This window comes from Aythya ferina (genome assembly GCF_964211825.1).
Source record: "Aythya ferina genome assembly, chromosome: 7".
NCBI classification, from domain to species: Eukaryota; Metazoa; Chordata; class Aves; order Anseriformes; family Anatidae; genus Aythya; species Aythya ferina.
Window position 1 is genome coordinate 30034128 of NC_140302.1, and position 26345 is coordinate 30060472.

The window sequence follows — 26345 nt, forward strand, 5'->3', positions numbered from 1 at the left end:
CAACCCCCAAACAGAGTAACTTGGCCTCCTTTTCACTCTGCTTACAAACCAGCAAGCATTTTCTTATTCAGCATCTGGACACCAGCACTGCCCAGATGTGCTAAAAGTATATAAAATGCTTCCAAGTGTGCTCTAATTGCTAGCATGTGTGACCTAAGAGACGCCCCCCTCTCCTCAGCTGAGCCGAGCAACATTGCATCTTTCTCCATGTTCTTGAAAGCTTACAGAGTCAAGCCTAATGCTGGAGCAGTAGGGGAACATTTGCAATTAAATGTGCTGCTGGTGGGAGGAATGGAGGTGTCTGGGTGCTAAATACAGTTGCTAAGTATTCTCAAACTAGTCAATAGCAAAACTGAGTTATAGGCTGCTTAAATTATTTACAGAATTTAAGTTTGCAAACTTATTAGCTGGTGCTTTTAACAACAGTCAAGTTATTGAACGTTCAGTGCTAAAATGAGTTATTACAAGTAAGTTAACTGTTTGAAATTAAATTAGGTGATAAACAGTCTATTTTTCTCCTGTAAATTGGCATTCATGACAACCAGTTCTAATATGCACCTGAACCCATTATTCTTGGCACTTCATAAAGTGGCAATTGATAGCAATTTGTATTGACAGACCCTTATTGAACATAATTTCTCAACAGGAACCAACTAATCAATTAATTAATCATAGTTTTACTTTAGTTTGTTTTTATGTTGCTCTATCATTCAGAAAATTAACTGTTAACATTGTTTTTGATTAATGCAACTTAACCACTTTAGTTTTCATTGGCTGAATTACCAAGCTTAGACTAATGAAATAAGTGTTAAAGCTTTTTGAATTACTAGCAAAATTGAAAATTATATATGCTAATTTGCAAAATACACAACAAATCCTAACTCCATTATACACACCATTGTGCAGTATTTCAGAAAAGATTGTCTTGCATTCCCTCTTGAAGACTGCCTGTAGGAAGATCTAGACCCTTCTGAAAACTTGAGGTACCAGTCATCAAAAATGCTGTGCTGAATATTACTATCAAATTGTCTTTCAAATATATTTAATAAATGTAATAAATCAAATCTATCTAATAAAAATAATAAATGTAATAAAATCTTCCTTCAACTTTGAAAAACTTTTTTTAAATTTTGAAGTTGCAAATGGGTATATCCCTCCTTCTACTAGTTTATTTTGGACAAATGCTTTATGGAGACTCTACTGATTCTAGCAGATCTGTAGAGGATGCCAAGACTTGTTGCGTTGAGTACCCTTTAAGTCAAGAGGGCTTCCTTGTCAAGTGCAAGGGTTTTCTTGTCTGTTTCTCATTGCAGTTAGAGAATCTACACTGTTTTGATTTTTATGTGGATGTAAATTTAATTACAGAACATTCAAATTGTAAGTTCTATTAAACGTACTTTTGCCACAATAAGTACTTAAGTCCTGGCTCAGTGCCCTATTTTTCCCAACATAAGCACAGCATTCCTCTTACAAATTAGTAGAATGGCCCTGATCACCTGTAGTTCCTGTGTTACCAGTATTTATACAAACAGAAGTAGAATATACAAAATGCAAAGTAATCTGATAATACTGACAAATGTATTCACCAACTCATATGCTTAGGCAAATGTCTTGAAATGCAATTTTAGATTATATTTTTTCCTTTGAAAAATATGCGTGTATTTATTTTTTAGCTTAGTTTGATAGAATAAAAGCTGCCAGTTATTCCATGTTTGGGATCTTGTTTGCCAAGTGACAGTTTTAATAGAATAAAGATAAATTAGCATTACATTAATATGTAATATGTTTATCAAGAAATGTTATTACTTTGTAAAGATTCTAAAAGTGTCGATTGAGCTTTTTTCTTTTTTTTCCTTCAAATAGTTTAAGACAAAATACTGAAGGGTATAAGCAAAGCCAATCCCTTTGTGGTGTTACTCCCAGATCCTGCTGTCATAGGAGATCTGTACAGCTATGGACTAAACCAACAATATTCGTATTCTGAAAGAATGACATCTGTTTTCCTAAATGTCTATCTTCCTCACTCTTCCAGGTGGAAATAGTATTTTTTTCTTTTAGATTCCTGAATATTGAAATGCTAGTCTGATTGCCTTTGTTTCTTTTAATAGTTTTTAATAAATTAATATTTTTGAAATCCTGATAGAGATAATTTATTGGGAGTGTGGGCGACCTTCTTTATTTGGTTACTAAATAAGTGATTACAATATAAGTATTTTAATAAACAAATAAGATTATTCTTATTTTGAGTGATTGTTTCAGGGTGGTGTAAAGTACACTGAAGTCATCTAAATGTCTTTTACTTCTGCCACTGAAAGCTGGAGAGAAGGCTGTGGCTCTGGCTATATACCTGAATGTGCACTTACTATATACCTGGCTATATACCTTGGTATGATAGCTGTACTGTCTGAGAAAGTCCCACAAACATCTGTTTCTCTGTTACTAGCCTATCTCAAAAACAATCCAGGATTATCTCAAAGTCACACCTTCACTACTAATTATCAGATGCAGCATGAGAGATGTTGGACATTTCATCAATATAGTTCTGTAATATTGAGATAGAGATTTTTTTTTTTTTTTTCCTAGTAAACTGTAGTCTAAATTGCAGTCTCACCTAAGGGGATGGGGGAGGCTTAGCACCACTACAAAACTTCTGATGTGTATGCGTACTTATTGTCAGACCTCTTTTAACACGGAAGAACTAGGATGCAATAAATCAGTTTAGATACCAGCGAATTTGATTGGGGTGCTCAATTTTACTATAATAGTCTAATCTAAAACACTCAGCCCTTTTCAGCTCTTCTGTACTCTTCCAAAATTGTTTCTAACAAGAACAATCTTCAAAAATGGGGCATTTGAGGCAAGTTAATGATGCTATAGCTACTCAAGATAACCATTGTCTAGAAGTAGCATTTGCTGCCTAAGCAGAAGGCTGGATTCAGTTAATAGTGGATAGTATCTAAGTTCTCTAGCAGCTTTGACTTGAAAGGAAAGATGTATTGGCCATTAGAACAGCCATACTGTTGGACAAAAACGCTGGTTTAAAAAAAGCAGAAAATGCAAACTGGAGTAAAAGCCAACCTAGTTTTAAAGGTCACTACTACCTTTTGCACCAGGCTAAAATCCAGGAATTAGGAGTTTACTTCTCCTGGCTTAGAATCAGAAAAATATTTAGTGATATTCTTATCATTGCTTATCCTACTGTTTGCTCAAAGGCAGTCTCACTTACCCCACTGCACTCTCCCTCCCAGTTTTTATGCAATTAAATGCTTGTCTTTAAATTATCAACTCTGGCATTATAGTTCTGTATTGAAATGTATCTTGCATGACTTAACTTACAGTGAATGTTTGATTTGCCGTATTGATAAATCTAATCAAAGTGTTCAGTGCGATCATTAGCAATTTTCCCATAATTACGTGAAAAGATAAAATAACATGAGGAAAGGAGACAGTTTCAGGCCTTGAATTTAGTATCTCAAGGGAGGTTTGTGTGTGAAATGGAGCTGCTGAAAACAAGATTTCTCCAGTGAGCTGGAAAGGAAAATGATTTTCCCAGTGCACTTCCATTGTCATCACTTTAATCACTACAATCTTGAACTCAATCTTGTTTTTCTTGTCAGGGAACAGAAACATATCTGAACGTTAAGAGATGGGAATAATGTTTTTAACTCCATTGCCCCCTCCCCTCAAGGAAATAACACATAAGTAACAAACTCACTTTTGGAAAGAGTAGCTCTAACTTCGAAGAAACAAATGTTGGCAACTTAGAACAAGATACTCCCTTCCAGTAGATCACCGAACACGGTTCCAGATCTTCAATGAAAAGGTGCATCCCTGAAATGTTCTTTGGCACAACTTTCTGTATATGTATTCATTTCCAAGTCTTGCCCTTCCTTTGGGGAAGGAAGCAGCACTACCAGAATCTTTCCAAGCCTCTCTTGTGCTGGCAAAGCTACATGGGAACTCCATAAGGGACAAGCATTAGAACACTGAGTGCTTTTTACTTCAGAAGCTTTTGGCTTTTGATATTGTATGTATATTTCTAATCAATTAACAAAAATTGAAAGGATTGGATAAAGCACTATGTATTGCATGCAGAATTGACATCACATACCTTATTGTATTACTAGTGTATTTGAAACATCTGTGAAGCTGCAAAACTTGCTTCCACATATTGTTCACAAGCAAATCAGTCTGCAAATAAAGCAATTCAGGATACAGGGAATAATCTGGCTAAAAGCAATTTAAGGAATTATTCCACTGCTAACAAAGGTTAAATTTCCTTTTTTTTTTTTTTTTTTTTTTTTTTTTTTTGTCCTTCTTAGTTGTGGTTCAAATAATGACCTACAGATAATGCACAGCTTTATTTGCATTGAGGCATATTACTGGAAGTGACAACTCCACCACACAGAAGAGCTGACACAGAGACCAAACAGATTTGATTGCTTCTCCTAGCCACTTAAAAATAAATAAATGAATAAATAATAGTTGTAGATTGTCTTAAACATGTGTGTGATAAGGAAATCTAGATCTGCTTTGAATTGTACCACTCACTCCTGTTATTAAGCTGTTATTGACCCCCTAGTAAGTGAAACTGTCTCTGATTTTGTGTTCATGAGCAGACGTGTCTGGACAGGTTTACAATGTGTGTGGTTACTTAGTCTGCAATGCCTCCCCTATTCCCATCACTTTATTTTATTTAATGATTTTTTTTCTTGGTTTTAAATCAGGAATCAGAATTGGACCCCAGATTTTCAGCTGTTTTAAATGAAGACTAATTTTCTCCCACCAAGATTGCTGTATAAACATGTATTTTTTAACTAAAACACTGTCAGCCTCTAGGACTACTTTCTCATTTCTGTTGTGTTGTCTGACCTCTTGTTGACATGCCCATATAATTAATGATGCATAATTACATATCACTGCTTACAAAATGCTGCGGTGATGTTTTCCTTTATTAATAAGGGCCAATTATCTGTAAATCAAGTCACTTGTCTGAATTTCTCAACATTCAGTCATCACTTGTACTTTTTTTTTAAATCTATTTCATCAAAAGGCAGATTTTTCTCCTTGACCCTCCTTCCCTCCATTGTATGCACACATACAGACAAGTGTCCTCTGTCATCTTTTTTCTTCAGGTAGGCATTCACTAACAAACAGTCATGAGTAGCAGATCAAATCTTCCTATGTAAGCTTTCTCCTATAAAACTGAGACGTAAACTTTACTGCCAGGCTAGATCATTCTTCTAATTAAAATATACGTCACAGATGGGGTGGGGGGGTGTTGGGCTCCAAGTGATACAGTGCCACTAGGACCCAAAGGTTAGAAATAACCTCTGAAGGTCAGGACTTGATCTGCTTTCCTCCCCATGTCAAGCATAGCTCCCTGTGCAAGATGAGAGGCCTTCAGTACCCACCTGTCCCTGTATGTAGGTAGAAGCTCTTTTTTTTTTTTTTTTTTTTTTTTTTTTTTTTTTTTTTTTTTTTTTTTTTTTTTTTGACAAAAAGTTCTCTTCTGGGTGTCAAGGCTTGACTCCATATGTCTTTACACTAATACACATCAAATCTTTCTGATCAAGACACATTAGTAGAGAGACTGGGTTTTGTTTTTTTATTATTCTAAAGAGGTTTTCTCAAACCATTCTTGATGTAGGATAAGGAAAATGTATTCCTTTCATCATGCAGCTGACTTGTAAACTGTCATGTTCTTAACGGATCTTCTTGAATGTAAGTTGGTTTCATTTTCATCCAAATCTTTTTAATAAAGAGTAGATAACTGTAACTCTAATATCATTGATATCATCCTTAACTGTGTACCTGTATAAGATTTGGCAGCCTTCCCCCTTTAAAATCAGCACTTCTCCTAAGTCCTTTTGGTGTTATCTGCATAAAGATAAGGAGCTGAAAAAACAAACAAACAAACAAAAAAAACACACACCTGCATATGAAGGAAAGCTTGGACTTCAGAAAAGTTGGATGTTATTAGAGATGGATGCTATCTTATAGGTCTTAAAAAAAAAAAACAAAAACAAAAATATTCCATACACTGGGCTTTGTGCAGAGCTCAACATCAAAGCCCTAAAAAAAAAAAAAAAAAAAAGTGAAAAAGTTCTGCTGCAGAAAAGTTAGATCTTAATGAAAGTGCTGGAAGGTGCTGACTGATAGTTGCAAGTTTATTGCTGATACCCTAGAAGTAGACTCACAGTCACTGCCAGTCAGTCTTTGACCTGCTCAGATGCTAAGCAGAGTAATGAACACAACTTAACATCCATCCTTGAGATGAAGACAGTAAATTCAGGAGTGGGGTTTAATCTACTGGGTGAATGTGGTATTTTTGTACTTATCAAATAAAACTGACCAATATAACCTGACTACGGGTAAGATCTATGCTCCTATTTCCACAATAGAAAATTAATGCAGAAGAGCTTTTTATGGCTGGTTTGCTTAATTGGACTATTCTAAAATCTTTATCAATCAACAGGCAAGTCTGTACTTCAGCTGTAAGCAGTGAAAAGCCTGAGATAGGTTACCAGGTCTGCTGTAAAATAGTTATAGGCTCTTAAGCTAATGTGTACTGGAAGAGTGTACTGGAAGTCCCTTTAACAAAGAGAGCACTATAGTGTTTAAATTACTTGGTACTTGTTGTGTGGAAGCAGTAGATAGGATTCCTACTATCATCCTGGCTGCAAAATTTGCATGTTTTCCCTCATTACTCTCCCTGCATCTTTCCACCAGAGAGACTGATGCAGCATAGCTCATCTGCTTGTGAGTCATGGTGTGAGTAGAGAGAGCAGTGTCTGGAAGTTCAGTCATACAAACCATGTGAATAATGTCACTTTCCTTTGTGGTATTATGACATCTCGTGAAAAAATAATCAAAGCCTCTTCCTACTGCAGCTCTTAAATAAATATGACAGTAGGCAAATGTCCCACTGCAGAAAATGCTGGAGTCAAAGCAGGGCCCTAGAGCAGGACAATTATTTCAATTATCTGGAATTCATGATGAAAAACAGGAGCAGCTTTCAGGAAATATGCACAAGTCTGGCAATTGCTTGATCAGTTATGACAGTCACTGCTAAATATCACATCCCATTGGGTTTTGCAAGAGGAAAGCTTGGAGCAGGTGGATTATTTTAGTTACCTATGCACCATCACAGGAGCATAGTGTGGCTCTCCGGAGATCAAACGCCACCAACTGCTTGATTAAATATGACATCACTGGCTAATATCACATGGCCGTAAGTAATCGCAGTAAAGGCAGAAAGAGTGCATACAGCAGATGGATTGTTTCAATTATTTGGGCCCCTTGATGAATAAGAACTTCAACTGTCATCAGCAGATCCTGTGGCAGGCAAGCAATAACTGCATTGCTATGACATCACTTTAAAATCTGTTATGGCTTAAGTATTTCAACAGCTGTAAAGCTTAGATTTGTCTTAGCATTGACTTGACCCATAGCTAGCTTTAGTGCAAAGAACTGAACACTGAGAAAACTGTGAATGCTTCCAAGCACGTCATGGTATTTCAGTTTGTTTTCACCACTGCAGGGGAAACATTGAACCAGCACCAGGCTTGCTCTTGGTACAACTTTTTTTTGTATTTCATTTTTCAGGAAGAGACAGCAGGGGAAAGCTAAGGTCTGCTTTCTGTCAGATGCCAGGACAGAATGCAATAGCTTAGATCTGTTTATTCATAAACTTGGGAAGGCCTGAGCGTCCAGATAATGATCCTTAATTGGATAATATGCTAGGTTGAAAATCTGATAGGCCTGAAATTTTGGAGGGGAAAAAACAACCTAAGAGTCACTAAGAGTCACACTCTCATTATTTTTTTTTTCTGTCTGCAGCCTGTAGGAAATCCACCTTAAACTTGTTTTAACATCAAAGCAAGTGTAAAATAAAAATTGTTTACTTTTACAAGAAGGCACATGGCACCCTATGTCACTATCCTGTTTCAGCTAAAATTATTTGACTGTAGTGCACAGAAATCTAGCTTTCACCTCCCCCCCACCCCCCCCCCCAAAAAAAAAAAAAGCTATAGAATGGAGTACACTGGAGTACACTTCAAAGAATTAATAAACTTTGAAGCCTAGAGGTTTTTACAAACCAAATCCCATCTAAATCTGATAAGACTTAAAGCCAGATCTGCTCTGGTCAGGCCTCGAAGGCAGAAGAGAGTCAATAAGAAGCTTGTTAGAGCTACATATGTTAGCATATTACAAAAAGTTAATGTTACAGAGGATTTGATTTCTGCCCTCTTAAGTGCCTTTAACTTCACCTCAACACAGAATTGATAGAGAAATATTTTCTCTAAGTAATTAACCCAGTTATGTAAATGTAGCTGGGGGGGGAGGGGAAGGGAACATGACACAGAGTGGCATCATTTATGCTGGATAACAAATGACACTTTCTAATCACTTTAATCCTTTCTACTCTTAAAGTGAGACGAAATAGGCCCATAATAGAAGAATCAAGAAGATGATTTAACTGTATTAATTCTAGAAAATATGAGTCAGAAATTAAACGTTTTGTGGAGGCTGAGTAAAGTTAAAGTGAAAACCTTTTCTTTCCCCATCATATCTCTTTCAGACCAATTAAGGAGGGTATTGATTACATTCTGTCTTAGGAGAAAGTAATCCTCATTAGTATCCTTTATCTGACCTGTCCTTTTCCCATTACAGGGGAAACAACTTCTAATTTAAGATCAAGAAATTACTTTTGAGAGGAACAAATATCTCAAACCGATGAGGAAAATTGAGCTTTTTCTCCATTTGCTACTGACCTGAAATCTGCAAAGTACTAAACACTTGTCACTTCTGGTCATTTCTACCCCAAATTGAATAGAAATTACCAAGAAAGCTTTGTCTGGCTTTACTACTTTAGAATGAGTGACACTTTTGTGGCATTCATGTGACTGCTTGAGACTTTTTTTTTTTTTTTTTTTGCTTTTCTGTAATCTTCTGACCATCTAGTTGGTATTGCTAACTCAGTATAGTTCAGATAGTTCAGCTGTTGTGCGGCCTGCTTTTCCATTCAGATCAGGTTTGTCTGTCCCTGAAGAACTTTGAGTCAGAATGCTAATAGTTCCATTTTTAGCTTAAAAATCATGATACTTTAAAATATTAGAGTTGAATTATACCCTTTCTCATCTGTGATTCACTAAGCTGAGACAGGATTATGTTTCATGCTTTTTCATGTAGCCATCAGACCTTGAAACTTTCTTTGAGAGTTTTTTTTACATATTTCCTTCAGAAGCTGCAGTTTTAGTAATAATAAAAATATTTCAAGTGTTGTAATGAAATAATGGTAACTGGCAGCAGTCTTTGCAGAGAAGGTTTTGTGTTGTGTTTTTCTTTTTAAGCAATGCTGAAGATCAGCTTCCCTACAGTTTTGTTTTGCTAGGTTATTAGAATGAGGCGGGATCTGAAGAGCAAGGGAAAAGATATTTGGGCAAATGGAAGAAAGGAATAACTGAATATATAGCTCAGGGAAGATTGGTGTGCGTTAGGTTGCATCTTAGGAAGAACTTCTTTACCGAAAGGGTTGTTAGACATTGGAACAGGCTGCCCAGGGAAGAGTCACCATCCCTGGAAGTCTTTAAAAGACGTTTAGATGTAGAGCTTAGGGATATGGTTTAGTGGGGACTGGTAGTGTTAGGTCAGAGGTTGGACTCGATGATCTTGAGGTCTCTTCCAACCTAGAAATTCTGTGATTCTGTGATTCTGTGAAATGAGCAGAGAAATGTTTGCAAGACTTTATTTAAAGAAATATCAGATGAAGGAATATTTAAGCAAACTAGATGTAGAATACTGATGAACAGAAGGGAGAGTAGGATTGGTATCAAAACCAAGATTAACTTGTGCTTTTTTAGGTAATCACAAACTGCAATTGTGTGGTTTTTACTTCTTATAAATTGTTCTATAACATTCCTGGGCACTATATATGTCTTACTTCCTCACAGAGGAAACTCTAGTTGTACCTTGTCCAGTAAGGCAATTTGACTGGATACAGGAATCTTCTCATATTCTTGAGTTTTATATTCAAGATATTTTATAGTACTGTAGTATATGCATAGGGTCTTACATAATTTTTAGCACTTTAAAAAACCACTAGCTATTATTATTATTATTATTATTATTATTATTATTTTATTATTTTAAACTGTGTGGTCAATGCAGTGAAAAGATTGTATTTGTTTGTATGGCCTTCCAGAAAACCTGTTTTGTCTTGGAAGCCTTATCTAAAATAAAAGACCAAGCCTCAAAACTGTAGAAGTGGTTAAATGTGCTGTGGTTTTAATTGAAACCTCTCTTAAATCATTTACCATTTTACACCTTTGACATAATGCAGGGGTCCTAAAGATAAAGTCATTGAAGGTTGTATTTGAAGGAATGAAGATAGTTTTTATCGGTGTTCTTTTAGGATCGACCACAAGGACCGAATAGTGCTCCCAAAGAAATACATTTGGATGAAGATGACTGAACATGCAGATCCAAAGGCCTTTTAGGATATGGTGAACCTTTGGCCTTGGATGAAGAACATTCTTGGATGAAAGAACTCCAGCTGAAAGACAAAGTCTTTGCCTTGATATTTGCAGAAATATGAAAGATAAAGGAAACAAAGATTTGCAGCTGAATTCTTGCAGGGTGCACTTACAGTGGCTGACATTGGCAAGCAGCCAGCCTGCCTCATTACTGTGGAATGTCACATCCTTGCACCCCTTCCTGTTCTCCTATAGCTCCCCAAAAGGGTCACATTTTTATCTTTTTTTCTGCTTTCTAGTTGCAAACTACACTAACAAATTTTAATTGCATAGGTTCTGCATTAAAACTGGCATTCTGCGATTGATGAGCATCACGTGGAGCTAATATGCAGAAAATGCACACTACACTTGGTTCATCAGAATATCATACTGTGCTTGTATCTGCAGCTGAACAGGTAGTTAGATAATACTCTTGTTTTTCTTTAGTGACTTACCCAAGTTTAAAATGTCAAGAGTTCAGTGAGTCAATGAACTGACATTCACAATGTGGTCAGCCTTGACTACCTGCGCATTCAAACAGATTTCGTACTCTAACATATTGAACTATGTTAAGTCGATATGGAGACATCTAGTGACTTTGTAAGTTTCCTTACTAAATATTCAATATACTTGAAATTTGATTATACATTTGACTATTTCACTTTTTGAAGTGTCCTTATTTTCACTTTATTATAAAATGCAGGTCTGCTGGACAGTTTTTGTTTAGATTTTTAGAATATGATTTGGACCACAGATTTTATATAATAGTATTTGCTAAGGTGACCATCAAAGCATGTTTATATACTGACATGACCTGATAACTGACATGATACCTGAAGCTAACTAAAGGATTTTTCCTTAATTTAGATTGTGTCAAAATCAAACAGACAAAATAACCAAAACCCAGAGACTACGAAAGAGAAATGCCATACCAAAGTTTAAAGGGCTTTGTCTCTCCCTGCATCAGTCCCTACAGAAAGAGGCTTAAAGACTTTCACTGGCTTAGAAGTAGGAAAAATTCTATAATTCTTCTGTTTGCACATCAGCTCACATGCTATAGTATCTTTTGTGCCCACTGGCTTGCATAGTAGGTATGCAGAATTTAGGCATCTATGGTATCTCTGCTGAGGGACAGACTTGACTAGTAGCAACTATTATAACAATACAAAAAAAAAAAAAAACATCCTCCAGCAAGGTAGCATAGGTAAGTCTGTCCTTATCAGAGGTGGACATATTGTCTACTTCTTCCAAATGTTCTCTGCAACTTGTTGAGAAAGTTTTTCTTTAACAGCTACATCTTCATGTGCAGCCAATGCATGTCTAGCTTTACAAGTAGTTCTAGAAAGTGTTTTCAATTGAGACATAGACTTTTCTAAATAGTAGTACAGATACTGTCTCTTAAACCTTAGCTTTTTTCCTGAAGAACGGGGAGACGTTAACCTTTCTTCAATCAGTGATTTTGCTTGCTTGTATTCTCTTCTGGCAATTACCTGTCTATCTTCTGCTCTCTTCTCTGACCTTAACAGGTCATAAATATTGTTGATGACAATTGGAAGTTTTGTTTACTGCAGGTTTTCTGTACTGGGCTGATTAATATAAAATAGTTCATACTGAGATGCATATGCATGTTTGAGTGCAAGTTATTAATATTGCTTGCATCGAGCCTATTGGAATCTGTATATACATAAAGTTATGAATAAAACCAGATAACTAGACACTGGACAGTTAAACTCTGTTGTTTACTACTGAACTTTGATGTACTGATGCTGTTTTGTTATTTCCCTAATAAAGGAACCCTTTATCAATATTTGATATTGAATAGTGTTTGTGACGAAGAGGCTTAGGGTATTGTTCTAAAAGGAGACAAAAATCCAAGAGACATGATTGGCTTCACAAAAGCAATAGATTTCTACAGTAGTCACACCCCAAAATGGGTCAAGTCAGCCATGGGTTAACTTGGAATAACAATTTGACTTAATTTTCACACTCTCCCTTTGCCACCATTAAAACTGATCATCATTGCCAATTTTACATGTTTCTCCCATGTCGGATAATATTCCTGTGTGATTGTGCATCTCTGTAAAGATGTGGCTACATCTCTTTCTGGGTTAGCAGGGCAGTGTCTGTTGTTACAGAGCCATGTTTCTGTGTGTCTGTTCTTGATACTCTGCAAAAGGTATAAAGCAACCCACTTGTTGGGTATGTTTTCAGTCCATCTTAGGGCTTGGTGTTGGTGCTAGAGCTGCCATACCCTATCAAAAGTCTGTTGCTGCTTCTAAAACGTGAACAACAGTCAAGATTAGGCCACAATATGTTTGCTTTTTGTTGTTTTCCAGGAATTCCTCTTAACCGATTTTCTCCCCCTCATGTTAACCATCAGTAGCACTGCTGTGTTGGTAATTTTTCATTGTTTGTCAGGTGGAAAAATGCTGTTTATATTCATCTCCTTGGTCACTCGTATGGCTTCCTCTAACTTTGAGAGAAATTCACCATATGCTAATTCACTAATTAAGCTAACTGCTTAATTAAAAACACTATGAATATGTATTCCAAATATAAAGACACTAGAGGGGTAATTCCTAGTTTTAAAACTGTGTAAAACTTGGCTCATGTGCTTAGAAGTTCTTTACTTCAGTCATCTCTCGGTATATCTTAATGTAGAAAGGACATGGGAAACAACTTCAGTACAGTCCTCTTCTATTTTTTTTTTTATTTTTTTTGTGGGTGGGGTAAGGATTCTTCCTTTGCCTTTGAATATGAACCTCTGTGCCTGACTGAAAACTCTTCTGCCATGGATTTGGAGGTGAAAGAATTCAATTTTTTTATATGAGGCAAGACAAACTTTAGTTTTGTTTAGAATCAGTGAGACAAATCCACATGGGGGCTTTCTTTTAACTTCTGTTTTCTTTGTCAAAGAAGAGCATAGAGGGTGACATATATACTGCACACAGATTAGGTGCTTGATTTTGGGGATTCATTTATCATGGAGAAAAAACATAACAAGATCCTGAGGCTGAAAGTCAGAGTTTGATCAGGAAAGATGATGCACATTTTAAAAAGCCAAAGTATTTTATTATTGGAATGCATCATTCAGGGAATATGATAGATTTTCCATTAGTGGAAGTCTTTGATCAAAACTGCTGATCTTTCTAAAAGAAGAGCTGCCTCAAGAGCAAGCAGCTGAACGTGAAGCAAGAAATATTGAATAAGGGGTTTTGTCCTTTTTTATGCAGAATGAGACAGATATGGGTACCATAATACTACAAATAGTAGTGGTTGTTGTAGAAAACAGATTAAACTTTAGCCACAGAAGTGATGCTAAGAGAAAAATATTAATGGAGTGTAAAGTAACTCTACCTCATGCTGCTAGCATCAGAGAATGTGTATGATGCATGCTGTAGTTCAGTTTGTCATAGGTAATCCTGCATCTGCACAGTCTCAGAGATGCCTGTTGAGGCAGATGGGCACTTTCCTGCAGGCAGGAGACTAACAGAAAAAATTTCACAACTATTAGCTTCATAGGTCAGAACTATGGGCAGCTTCAGGAGGAATGATGTTACTGTGTTTTTTAATTAGTTAAAATGTTTATACAGAGAGAGTTAATTTCTAAATCCTTTTTGGCCCAGAATGTTTAAACCCTAAGTGTCAGGAGAGGGACATAATTACCATGTTATGATATAACCTATATACAAGTATTGTATATTCCTTTCACTGGGCCACGGTAGTTGCCAGTGGTGGTGTAACCTATCCAAATGGTCCCTGGAGTATAGAATCATTAAGGTTGGAAGAGACCTTCAAGATAATCTGGTCCAGCCATACCTTACTACCAATACTACCCACTAAACCCCTAGGCGCCAGGTTCAACCTTTCCGTGGTGCAAATTCCTAGCTTTAGCTGAATTGGGATGAATCTCGCCTGCACTCCTTTTGGACCCTTGACATTCCCATTTGTTTCCATTCCATAGCCTGGCAGTTTGGTGGAGAATGTTCACAGGTCTGGTGTGTGGGACATGCTTCTTGTAAGGTGACAGCTGAGAGCCAAGCCTACAATAGTGGTAACACTGCTCAAAAAAGGCTGTCTCCTAGGCTTCAGTTATATACATGAAGCTTGTTTCCTGCTGTTACTCCTTAGTCACTAGAGAAAGAAAGATGTCTAAATTAGGTGCAGTGGACCATCCTCTGCAGCCTTTGTAGGTACTTAATTTTCCCCATTGATTTCAGAGGGCTTTGAGACCCTCTAAAATGCTCAACTCTCTTCTTCATTCTCCTTTTCCCCTCCCTCAAGCTGCCTTCACCACACCTGTGCCCCAACAACGTGTTTATTGACAAGATTTTCCCTGTGTAGAACTCCCCAGTGAACGAAGCCTGTTACAGCATCATTTTCAGTGCTGGATTACAAACCCACTGTAACATCAGACCCTACATATGTTAGCCAGAACAACTCCCTTTGGCAATTCTAGGGATTTTATTTATTTATTTATTTATTTGTAAATTGGCTAAACTGCAGAATTAATTTTGCTGTCTTATGTTTTGTTATGAATGGCTTGTTCTGTACTATTATAGTCCTTTCAGCTCCAGTATATTATTCCTCAGATTGTTCATTACTGGAGGTGATTAATAAAATCTTCAGGTACTACAGAGCCCGCTAACCTCAGATAGGCTGTCATCAAGCTGTTGTACTTATGGACACCCCTGTGTCTTCTAGCTACAAGGACACTTTAAGTAAATACATTTATAGTTGTTTTCTACAAATTCAGAAACGGTGCAAAGAGCTTTTTGTGCCTTCCTTTTCATGCCTGGAACCATGAAGTAGTCACCATCTCCCAGATTTTACTAATTTGTTTTTTTTTTTCTTTTTTTTTTTTTTTTCTTTTTTTTGTGGTTGTGCACACACAACTGGACCGGAAAAGCTCTTCAATGCTCAATGCACTATTGTCTTTATGGGAATCTTATGCTTCAGAGACAAACTGCCCTACAGTACAAGAAGTATGAAGCCTGGTATATTATAGGCCTTTCCATTTGTTTTATCCAGTGATTTTGACCTTGTCTAAAGATATTCTTCCAGACAGTGCTCTCTTACACATTGTCTCCTTATTTTCACTTCTGTAGCATTCGTTATTAGATAGGAAATATCAGAAAAGTTATCAGATGATAATTTTGTTGGTAATAAGCATTCTTTAATCTTATATCTCTTTTTCTTACTGAGAATGCTGAATCCTTTTTTTCACCTTCTCCTATATTACTTTATTATGAAAGTCTGTTACTGCAAATATGGTCATATCTGGACTTTTATTGATAAATGTTCATCATTCCTGCTTCTGATAGTTGGAGCCATTATGTTTTTGCTAGCTACTATTGCTACATGATGTGGGAGAAAGGAGAGAGTGAGTAAAAAGAATCTGCAAAGAATAATTTTCCTTTGGGCGCTGAAGAATGGTTTTCTTTCATCATGGTAACAGTTTGAGAACCTCTGAGAGGCAACTTGCTCCTAGGTCCTTGCTGCAGGGAAAGTATGAACTGTATAATGATCTTGACACTGGCACCAAACACAGCAGTTCTGCCAGTTTTGTTGTCCCTTTGTTCTGTTGTCCAACATGCCCGTAGCGTGTCTGAGGCAGTTTTGAACTCATTTCTTTGTGCGGTGAGACCATGCTGCAGTTCTGGAGATAAGTCTGTAATTCTGTCTCTATGTGTTGTGCTTCATAACAGGCCATGCTACCTCCTCATTGTTAGAAATGTCACATTTTGATACTTTCTCCTTTGTATGAACTTTTGTCTTCTGTTGCTTTTCGATAATGCTTCAAAAACACATATGCTTTAGAGCCTAACACCTGTTATTTCATACATCTGCTTTCAAGCAAGAAGGGTAAAATACCATTTTTAAAGGAGCAGAACTATGACTTGAATCTTGTGATCCATTTATTTATTTTAGTACCCAGTGCTATCTGGAAACTTAGCATGAGGCCTTCAGGGGCACTCTGAAGTTAGATATGCAATTCTGGGGAATATCCTACATCCACAGAAATTCTGTCCCATTATCTCCATTGAAGTTTCTACCAAACTTTCAGATATTGCTCTGACAGTTTCAACATTAGTTTTGGAATATTCTGAAGTGCAATGCCAAAGGAAGATGTTATTTTATATTTTAACTCACAAGTATATAGTACTTGCATGGTGAAATTTTCATAGATGTGAATCTCTGAAAACAAGAAGTGAAGTGTTTTTAATGACCACAAATTCACGTTTTCCGGAGAACATCATTTTCAAAGTTCTTTGTTCACATTGGCATCTAAATGTTTTTATGGTCCTAACTTTTCCCCACTTTTATTTCGCCCCCTCTCCCCACCCCCCAGACTTCATTGCCTCCTCATAAGTTATTTATTTTGTAAAAGTATCCATAGGAAGAAAAGAGGGGATAGAAGTGGTAGTCAAGTGATAGGCTTCATTTTGTACCAAGTCATACAATTTAGTTTTCAGATAACAACAACAACAACAAAAAGCCAAACCCAAAATGTAATGCAAGTTGTCAAAAAGCTGACACTCTAAATACCAGAAAATATTAACATCTATTGTCAAGAAAAATAAAAAGTATGAATCACTCCATCTCTATGACACATTTCAAAACTGCTATACACAGCACAAATTATAGTGTGTTTGATGGTATCAGAGATAATAGTACTTGAGAGTTCTTCTCAGAGCACCCAGCGTTCCTACTAAAAGGGTTCAATTGTCTTGGCTTGCAGTATAGAGTTTTAGAGAAAAGATTAAGGTTCTCTGAGGTCATCTTTGCTAAAAATAAAAGCTGATAGAGAATTATTGTTAATAACTTCAGTCAAAGGAAGATGTTTTTCTTTTATTATTATTTTTTTTTATTTTGTGTATTACATTCTTACTGGAAAACAAAAATTATATCCACCTGTAAAATAGTGATTTATTTCCTTAGTGCCTTCCAGTGTATTTCCAATATGCTATCCTCATGTTCACCAGCATGATCCTGTGTTTTAATTCCTTCTATTGTCAAGTTCCTCATAGGCAAATCGGGAACGATTCCTGTGCTCAGCAGTCATGTGGGTCCTAAACAGAGGAGTCAGAAATATGTCAGGAAAGGCTAAAATGCAAAAATCTTGCTTGTCTGAAAAGCTTATGAGGAATTGCCCTCCTTTAGAAAGGCTATCACTTCCAATTTTTTCTTGCATTGCCCTTAGCCAGTGGTTTTCTGTGCTTCAAGGAGATGGACAAAAAACGTCACTGAGAACTGTACAAGATGGTAGTCTTTCTCTGAGTGGCCACTTGTAGGCAGCATCTTGTTTCCTTTCCAGGGAGAACAGTGAGAGACGACAAGTACTTTGTTCAGAGTGGTTCCTCATGGAAATTCTAAAGCAGAACATTATTAATTGGCAACAAAGAAGAAAAAAATGAGCTGTAAAAGCATGTGTGTGGAAATCATAGTTATTTTCAAAGACAAAACTATTCATAAATGAAATAAGTGCAAAATTAGTTTAAATTAAACAGATTTTTTTTCAGATTTTTTTTTTTTTTGAGGGATTTATTTTATTTAGCTTAGATTCTCTGATTATTTTTGTGGTTGTTTTGTTTTGTTTTGTGTGTGTTTTAAAGGACCCAACTGTAACTTATTTTAATTCATAGACTAATCTTCAGATTTCTGTCTAAACAATGCAGTGAAACTTCACCTATACCACAAGAAAAAGTACCGTGATCTAAGTTAGCACTGTAATATAAGTCATGTAATTATTTGATTTGTTATTCATGTATTAAAAAAAAAAATAAAAAAAATAAAAAAAATAAAAAATAAAAGGGTGGGCTGGGGAAAGGAAAAAATAGATGTAAGTTCTGCTTTTAATGCTGAATTCTACCTTAACTGCAGAGGTGTGGCTCCTGCCTACATAATGAAAAGTTTGGTAGAAGGATACCTGGGGAGGGCAGTCACAAATTTCTCGTGGTTACTGAACATAGAAATGGAGCAGATACCAAAATGAAGAAGATGATTTAGAACATATTAGGATGTATTTATTAATATATTAATCTAATTGGAAAGAAAAAAAAACAGTAGGGAGAACCTAGGTACTTATGTATAGATTGCTTGACATATAGTACATCTCTTTGAAGATGAAAAGGTCGTTAAAAAAGTGTTTTCTGAATAGTCATGCGTTGTGTGTCTCTGGGGTTAACTGCAGTGTTAAAAATACAAACAAAAACGTTTTTTTATTATGTTTTCTTTAGGTTGTCTTCATTACAATGTTCCAGTTGCCTCTAGCAACTTTCTTAATTTGCATTAAGAAATGCAAATACTGTGCAACTTGTAATTTGTTCTTTTGACCCTGCACATATAGACCAACTGAAAAGGATGGCAAGTAGCTGATTCTATTTTCTTTTTTGCTTGGCCACCAGGACTGTGTCCCTTAATCTACTCCCTGATGCCTGTACAAAATTCTAGGAGTCAATGCACTGTTAGAGACAGAATTACCGAGTCCAGCTGAGTGTGCAGTTGCTACAGTTCTTAGTGTTGTTTTGTTTGTTTGTTTGTTTGTTTAGAAAATGAGGTCTGATGAGATCTTAGTTTTGTTCAGTAAATTCTCCTTTCTTTCCCCAGTGAAAGAACAGAAGATGAAGCTGGGTTTAGATCCAGTGATGTTAAAAGTGTAAATCACTTTCTTGAAGGTGAAAGGCACATGTGGATATGATGGTGCAATATGGTAGAATAACTTCCCAAGACAAATAACATAAGCACTGCTGTTTGAGATGGGTGAATAATGTTGGTTGAAAATTATGGTTGAAATTTTGGAGTCTGAATCACAGTATTAAAAGAACATAGCAAGTGGCCTGCCCATATGGGTATAATTTCCACCATTTTTCTTTTTTTTTTTTTCACACTGTGAAATTACTTTCAGAGGTCTTATTCAACTTGGCGCTGGCCTCAATGATCCTCAATATTTTATCCATTTGTGTCTCTCTGCGTATTTCTGTCATGAGACAGAGTTTTAGGAAAACGTTGATGACATAAGCAGCATCTTGGATAATATGGCCTGAAAATGAAGCTGCTAAGAAATCTTCAAATCAAATGTGGTTATGTCCAGGAGGAAATCATTTGCATTAAAAATTGTGCTGTAGCTTGCTTCACAGGCTTGGCAGCCCACACTCCCTCTGTTCTGTGTTATCTCGTTAACATTATTATTTGGGAGCCAGAGTCAAACACTTATATTGGGTAACAGTTATGACTACTTGACACAATGTCAGTAAAATGCAATTTTTTTTTTTTTTTATAATTAGAATTTTGACAGGAAAGAGAGGAAGAGGCACAAAATGAGAAATTAGTTATTTCCTGTGCCTCTGTCATTGCCCACATTAAGCTTCACTGGTGCATTTTGCATGATCTCATGGCAGCCTCTTCACAGCAGCCTGTTCTCTGCCAGATTTAAAGACAGAGTGAAAATAAGGGGTGAGATAGAAACATTGCTGCTTGGAAAAATAGACCTTATCAATTTACTAAGTTGCAAGAGGTCTGAGACAGAATACTGTAACTCTGTTTTTGCTGAGAATCTAGGTTTATGAAAATCATAGGAATTTGAGATAAAACTTTCCTAAATAACAGTTAAGTTTTTATTGTCCAAGGGCAGTCAGTTTGAGTAAATTCTAATGAGGTTTAATAAATTATTTTTCCTGTTTCTGAAACAGAGCTTATTTTCTCACTCAAAAAGAAAGATTTGACCCCTAAGTCTCTTAATATTGAGTTCAGATTTCAGATATTGCTGATCTCTACCTACCAGCAGAAATCTGCCACTGGACCTCCATCTGGGACTTACACTGGTGTGGCTAATGTCTTGCTATTAATGTTGTGCTGTGTCATCTTGGAAGGAGGTGGTCATTAAGAACTGGCATGCCTGCTTATAAGAATAATCAAATAATATTTAAGGCTTTCAGCAAAGCATTTTTAATCAGCAATACTGACAGTCCTGTCTAAATTCTGTTATTTGATTTTTAAAACCAGATTAATTTATCGCTCTTTTTCCTCTTGTTGTTTTTCCATATCTTTGTGCCTAATTCCATGTCTTATTTAGGTTATCCACACACCTATTAGTCACCAGTGAAATTAAAGTTCCCACTGGGCTACACACTGTGCAATCATTTAGTAAGAGTCCTTACACAGAGATGTTTCCTTTATAGTTGAACAGAAGTAAGCAAGGAAACAAACACAAAGAGGTGGAGCTACTTGACTAGGGTTGCAGAACAATTAAGAGAAAGAGCAGAGCTTTTTTGCCAAAATTTCTTGAGGTTGACGGAATCAGCTGAGATTTAAGAGTGTGGAGTCTCTCTGCTATAGGAAAAGATCTTCTAAAACTTGCATCAAAGCAAACTACTGACTCATTTTAGGTTTAAAAACAAACACAAGACCCCTCTCCTTTGGTTCTTCTGTTCTACAGTTTTCCTTTTCTTTGAGATTTACATGCTGTTTCCATATATAAAATTTGTCCATCCACATTTAAAGCTACAAAGTGATGGTGATAAGCTTTTAATTCATGTCCTGCATTTCCCAAGATTCACAATAAATAGTAACAACCCTGTGATATTGCTTCCTTTTTATTTTTCTCCTAAGGTCAGTGAAATTTGTATGAACTTTCTGCACTCTTTTGAAAAGTTTATATAGAATTACAAGTAATATTGTAACGCCGTTCTTTGTGTGCTCCTCCTTCAAGTTTGGCACTGACAGAAAAAAACACTTAATTTGTTTGTTTCACAGGAAGTGGAAACTGAATTTTGATAGCTAGTAATTCAGTCAATATTGCATCTTGCTAATGATTTATGGGCTTAAGTGTGTGTTTTGTTCTTTGGCCTAGTGCCGCAATCAATATGTGTGAACTTGTCTCTTCTCTATTTGTATTGTATTATTCAAATTTAAATAATGGGCTGTATATGGCAATCCAAGCAGAATTCAGTAACTCTTCAGTGTTCATCAGTCTCCTTTTCCTAACTCATGTCCATCATTAAATCTGATTCACCATCTTTCTCTGACATTTTTACACTCTGACAGCATGCTATGTTTAGATACAGTCATGGCCTGTTCTGCGGATGACTATAGGAACTTTTTGTCTCGTGTTAACAGATGTGTATGTCTAGATAGTGATTAGATTAATTGGAATAAAGTGAAAGAAATCTAAGCCTGAAAGGTCTGTATCTCATTAGAACTGTGATAAAAGTAGATGCAGGAGGTGAAGCTTGAATTGAAAAGTCTCTGTTAATACTGATCGTGGCCACCAAAAGCACAACATTTCATCTCTCAATTAACAGGAGCCCAAGTTTTGATCTGTCAAGCCCGACTGATTTTCTTTTTAGTCACATTTATTCAGAAAAGCATGCAGGTGGACAAATGTTGAGAAAAAATTCATACTCAAGGTTGCAATGAATATGCACAATTTTTTGCTAGAAATTACCCCTTCATGTATGAATTTCTCATGACATGTATCATGTCACTCTAACTCAAACAAATCTTAATAAAGCATGGATGCAACTATTCGGGTAAAGAACATGGACTTAGGAAAGTAAGGCAATATTCAAATGTCAGTGCTTGCTGAATTCTCAGACCCTTGTTCTTCAATGAAATGTGGAAAAAAAGTAAAGTTGATGTTATGTTTCTTTTTTTTTTTTTTTTTTAAAGTAGATTTATGTTTCTTTTAAATAACTAAAAATTGCCATTGTGTGTTAAAAGATTAAACCTCTACTGATTTTTCTACTAATATTTTATTGTTTCTACTAATATTTTTCTGCATTCTTGCAAAGTTTACCTGTAAACTTTATTTGGATGATTACACTAATAGTGGGAAACATGCATGGGAATGAATTAGTTGTTGGTTGAAATTAAGAAATCTGCTCATTTGTAAATATAAGCAGGGTTGGATTTTGATGAAACATCAAACATGGTGACAATTTTGCCATTAAATAGAGGACTATACAGAAGCATTCATAGTTACAATATCACAGGGACTGTCTATGTATCTTTGCTGATGTTCTCCTATTAAACCAGCGCTCTCAGAAGAGTCCCATTGGTTCCAGAAGTTTCTGGAGCCTTTTGTATAGATTTCCCTTTTGCCACAAAGAAACATAAATTTTAAATGGGCCCTACCTGGGTATGAAGTAATTGTTTAGCATCTTTATAAAGAGGAAAAATAAACACATATATATGTATATGTATAATCACGTGTATGTATATAGGTATATGCAGTCTGTGCTTGCATGAGGAATGAAAAAGCGCATATGTTGTAAAAGAATAACAAATGCATGATTATGTCAATTGGTAACTTTTTCTGAATATTGCTAGAACTACTTGTGTGTGCATTGATGGTAGAGCAAAATATATAATGACTGAAAATGGCTATCTACTCCACCACTGCTACTGAGATCTGGAAGTCTCTCTCTGATTTCTGTTATAAAGCTCCATGTTTTTCCCTGTGCACTTTGCATATAGAAGCTGTGGCTTTTTTGTTTTTATGTATTTATTTATATTTTTTTTAACTCAGTGCTTTCAGGTAGAAAGTGAGGCAAATTAGCAGGTATTTGCACTCTAGGTGGAACAAAGAATCTGCACAGCTCTATGGAAACCTCACAAAGACTTCCTGAAACTTTATAGCATCATACTAACATCAGAACAGGATCCAACAGACATAAATGACAGCTCTATAATTTCGCCATCCAACATAATATTCTTGGAACTGTATAAAAACGCAAAATGAATTCTTGCTAACAAATGTACAATGTTACATGTACATGTTATTCTCCTTACCAATGATGATTTTTTCAAGGATTTAAAAGTTGATGGAAAGAGGGTCAAATCACATTTAGTCTTGATGAATGTCATAGGGGGAAGAAAAAAAAAAAAAAAAAAAAAAAGGATGATTATAAATTGGATGTGTATGTTTCAAGTTGTACTCTGAAGCATTTTCTATTTGTTGTCACAGAATTAGTCACGTTAAAGTCACTGGGAAATGAGTAGCAGAGTGATTCTTCTTCCAGAAGTGTATTAAAACTCACTGATATTTCATAATAGTAGCATAAGGAGGAAATAATTGACTGTATCTTGTCACATGGGCATACATTATAATCTGACCAGAAATCAGACATAATCATATTCCTTTATATGAGGTGTTTATAAGCTGTCAGAAATTAAGTCATAGGAGAATAATGCCAGTTCATAAATCAGTAAATGAGATCAGATAAATAAATTGGTGAGAATGTGTAAATGTATGCAGAGTGCTTTTGTTCTCTTTCTTGGCTTGCTCTCTTTTTGCTCTTTTAGGATTGTTCTCCCATTGGCTGAATGTTTAGTGAGAGGAATATATAAAATGTAGGATTTATGAGAGCTTCTGACATTTATGGTATTTTTGATTAACACTTTTATTAGACTTGTCTGAAAAATAATTCATTATTTCAGCTTTTCTTTGTAGTTCTCTAAAAAGCTGCCATGATCATCAAATAGATCAGGGCATGTAATAAAAGCCATACAGCCAGTAGTAGAACATACTGTCATATAACCATTAAGACTGTTCTAGGAGCCAAAATGTTGGAACTAAAAGTATTTTTAATGACTTTAAATTGCTTGAAGTGCTTTCTGAGAGTAGAAGGGTGCTGATTTATTTATCTAGTGTACTTAGCTAAATTAATTTGGATAGAACTACTTTGCTTTTAATCCTCTTACAGTGAAATTTATGTTAATATTTTTAGATGCATCATTTTCTCTGAAGGATGGAGTTATAAGATAGTGGTCGGAGCATTGTCATTAAATAAGAAAACGTGAAAATACTAGCCAAAAAACGACTTCAATCTCACCTGAGCTATAGTCATATTTTTTTTAGAAGTGACCTTGCAAGAAATGCAACATTTTAAAACTATCTTCTCTTTCTCTGTTTAGTTAGTCTTTTAACATGGCAAGAGTCAGTAATGTAAGCGCATCAACAACTATTTAAGTAATTTTTTTCAGTTCAATATGAATTAATTTATTGTTCTGTCTTTGTCTTCTGTTCTTGCATTGAATTCTTTAATTATCCAAGAATCACCAGCTTAGAGGTATGGCCCTCGTCCATAGCCTGACCCTGATGTGAGCCTCCCCTCTGTCCTTGCTATTTGTTACACTTTCACTCCAAAACTGATTTTCATCTGTAGATTGTTATCAGAATTACTAAAAGGAAACATACCTCTTAGTACACTCTGTATTATTCAGAGGGATCTGCATATTGTGGATGTAATTAGCAATTTAAAGGTATCAGTGTTTTTGATTTTACCCTTTTTTTTCTACTGGTTGAAAAAGTAGACTGCTCAACTGGATTAATCTCCTTGGCACCTATTGTTTGCATTATTCTACAGACTACATTGGTTCTTACAGGAAACATGGTAGCTTAATGTCCTGCTTCTTCCTCGTTCACCAGTACTGTGATAAATCTGTCCTCATCAGTGAGAGCAGCTCCTACCAAGACCTTTTCCTGTCACACCTTGTAGCTTTCCTAGAGCAATTTTGCCTTGTGCTCTTCCTATGAGACTGCTAATCCTTTTTCCTTCATTCTTTCTGAGTACCGTCATTAGCTGGATCTTTGTTGCAATTACTGAATATCCTTCATGAACATCTATCATGAACATCTATCCCTCCAGAGGCAGGTTTACCTGCCTGTGGATATGGGCTTTGCCTTCTACATCTGCTTGTTTTCTTAGGTCTGCTCTAGTGAAACAGAGCAATCCATTGATTTACACACAGATTGAAAGGATATTATTTGTTTATTTCTGTTGACTCATGATTACAGCTTGCCCACTGCCAAGCTGCAACACATTCTCTTGGCAAAAATGGTTGTATTATGTAGCCCAGCTAGGATATTTGTTCTTAAAGTCTCTGGGCACGGGAGAAACTATGCAAGTCTCAGAAAGTTTAGCTTAAAAAAAATAAAAAATAAAAGTGCTTTTGATGTTGAGAGTCAATTTTATCCTTCCTATTTGATGGTCTAGGAAGTCCAAGCAGAAATATACCCCACATCAATATATACTTACAAATAGTATATAGATAGTATAAATAGAATGGTCTGAGAACAAGAACTTCCCATCATTGTTATTAGTTTATACTTATCAATCTGGTCTAGCTGTTTGGTCTGTCTTATTTTTTCCCTCCTTCAAAATGTTAAAAGTGTGAAAAATATTTAAAGATTTTTTTTTTTTTTTTTTTTTATAAGAGAAGGAAGAGCTACGTATTTCTTCTGTTAATCATGTAAGAAGATTCTGAACGTTTAATGGGAAAGATAGAAATTAAACTTTTAGAGTTTTTCAGAGAACTTTTAAAAACTCATTTACCGGGAAACCTGGTTTCTTAAAATATCTTCATAATAACCAAACTTCAGTGAAATGGCATTGTGGAAAAGTATGATTTCAACAATCTCATGGAATGTGGTATCTTTCAGTTTCTACATCTTCTGTCCTAGCATTTGCCAGGCCAATAAAAACTTGCAGTTACTATTTCACTCATAATTGAAAATTAGTATGGCAGGCTGTGCTTAATTTTTTTTTTCTTCCAACTTAAGTGCCTGCATTATGCAAGCTCTGCCAAAACGGCAGTACCTAGGAACCTGTTTCTCATTGCAGAAAAAGGAGTGATCACAGCACAGCTATGGATATGGATTTCTTTATGCCTTTCTGTGAGTAGGTAGGCAGTCAGAGTCCTGGTTTTCTTCATTGATAAACTTTATTTATTTATGGATCAAGGGAAGAACTAAGAAATAAAAATAAAAAATCACCGGGACAAAAATAATGGTCATTTTTCCTGCAACCAGGCATAGTTTTCCAG

The 26345-nt window shown here is 35.8% G+C and overlaps 1 protein-coding gene across 13 annotated transcripts in view; it reads left to right on the forward strand.

The window, feature by feature from the left end:
* ATRNL1 (attractin like 1) overlaps positions 1-26345 on the forward strand; it is a 493132-nt gene that overhangs the window by 385920 nt on the left and 80867 nt on the right. For 3 of the 13 annotated variants that reach the window (XR_014694967.1, XM_084525848.1, XM_084525850.1), the window contains one exon: positions 10418-10839. The exons of the other annotated variants lie outside the window; for them this stretch is intronic. Coding sequence is in view for 2 of the 3 variants with exons in the window: in XM_084525848.1 (XP_084381974.1) it covers positions 10418-10477 (60 nt within the window). In the remaining variant the exon portion in view is untranslated. Of the gene's footprint in view, positions 1-10417; positions 10840-26345 lie in introns of those variants that run through there. 13 annotated transcript variants of the gene reach the window in all.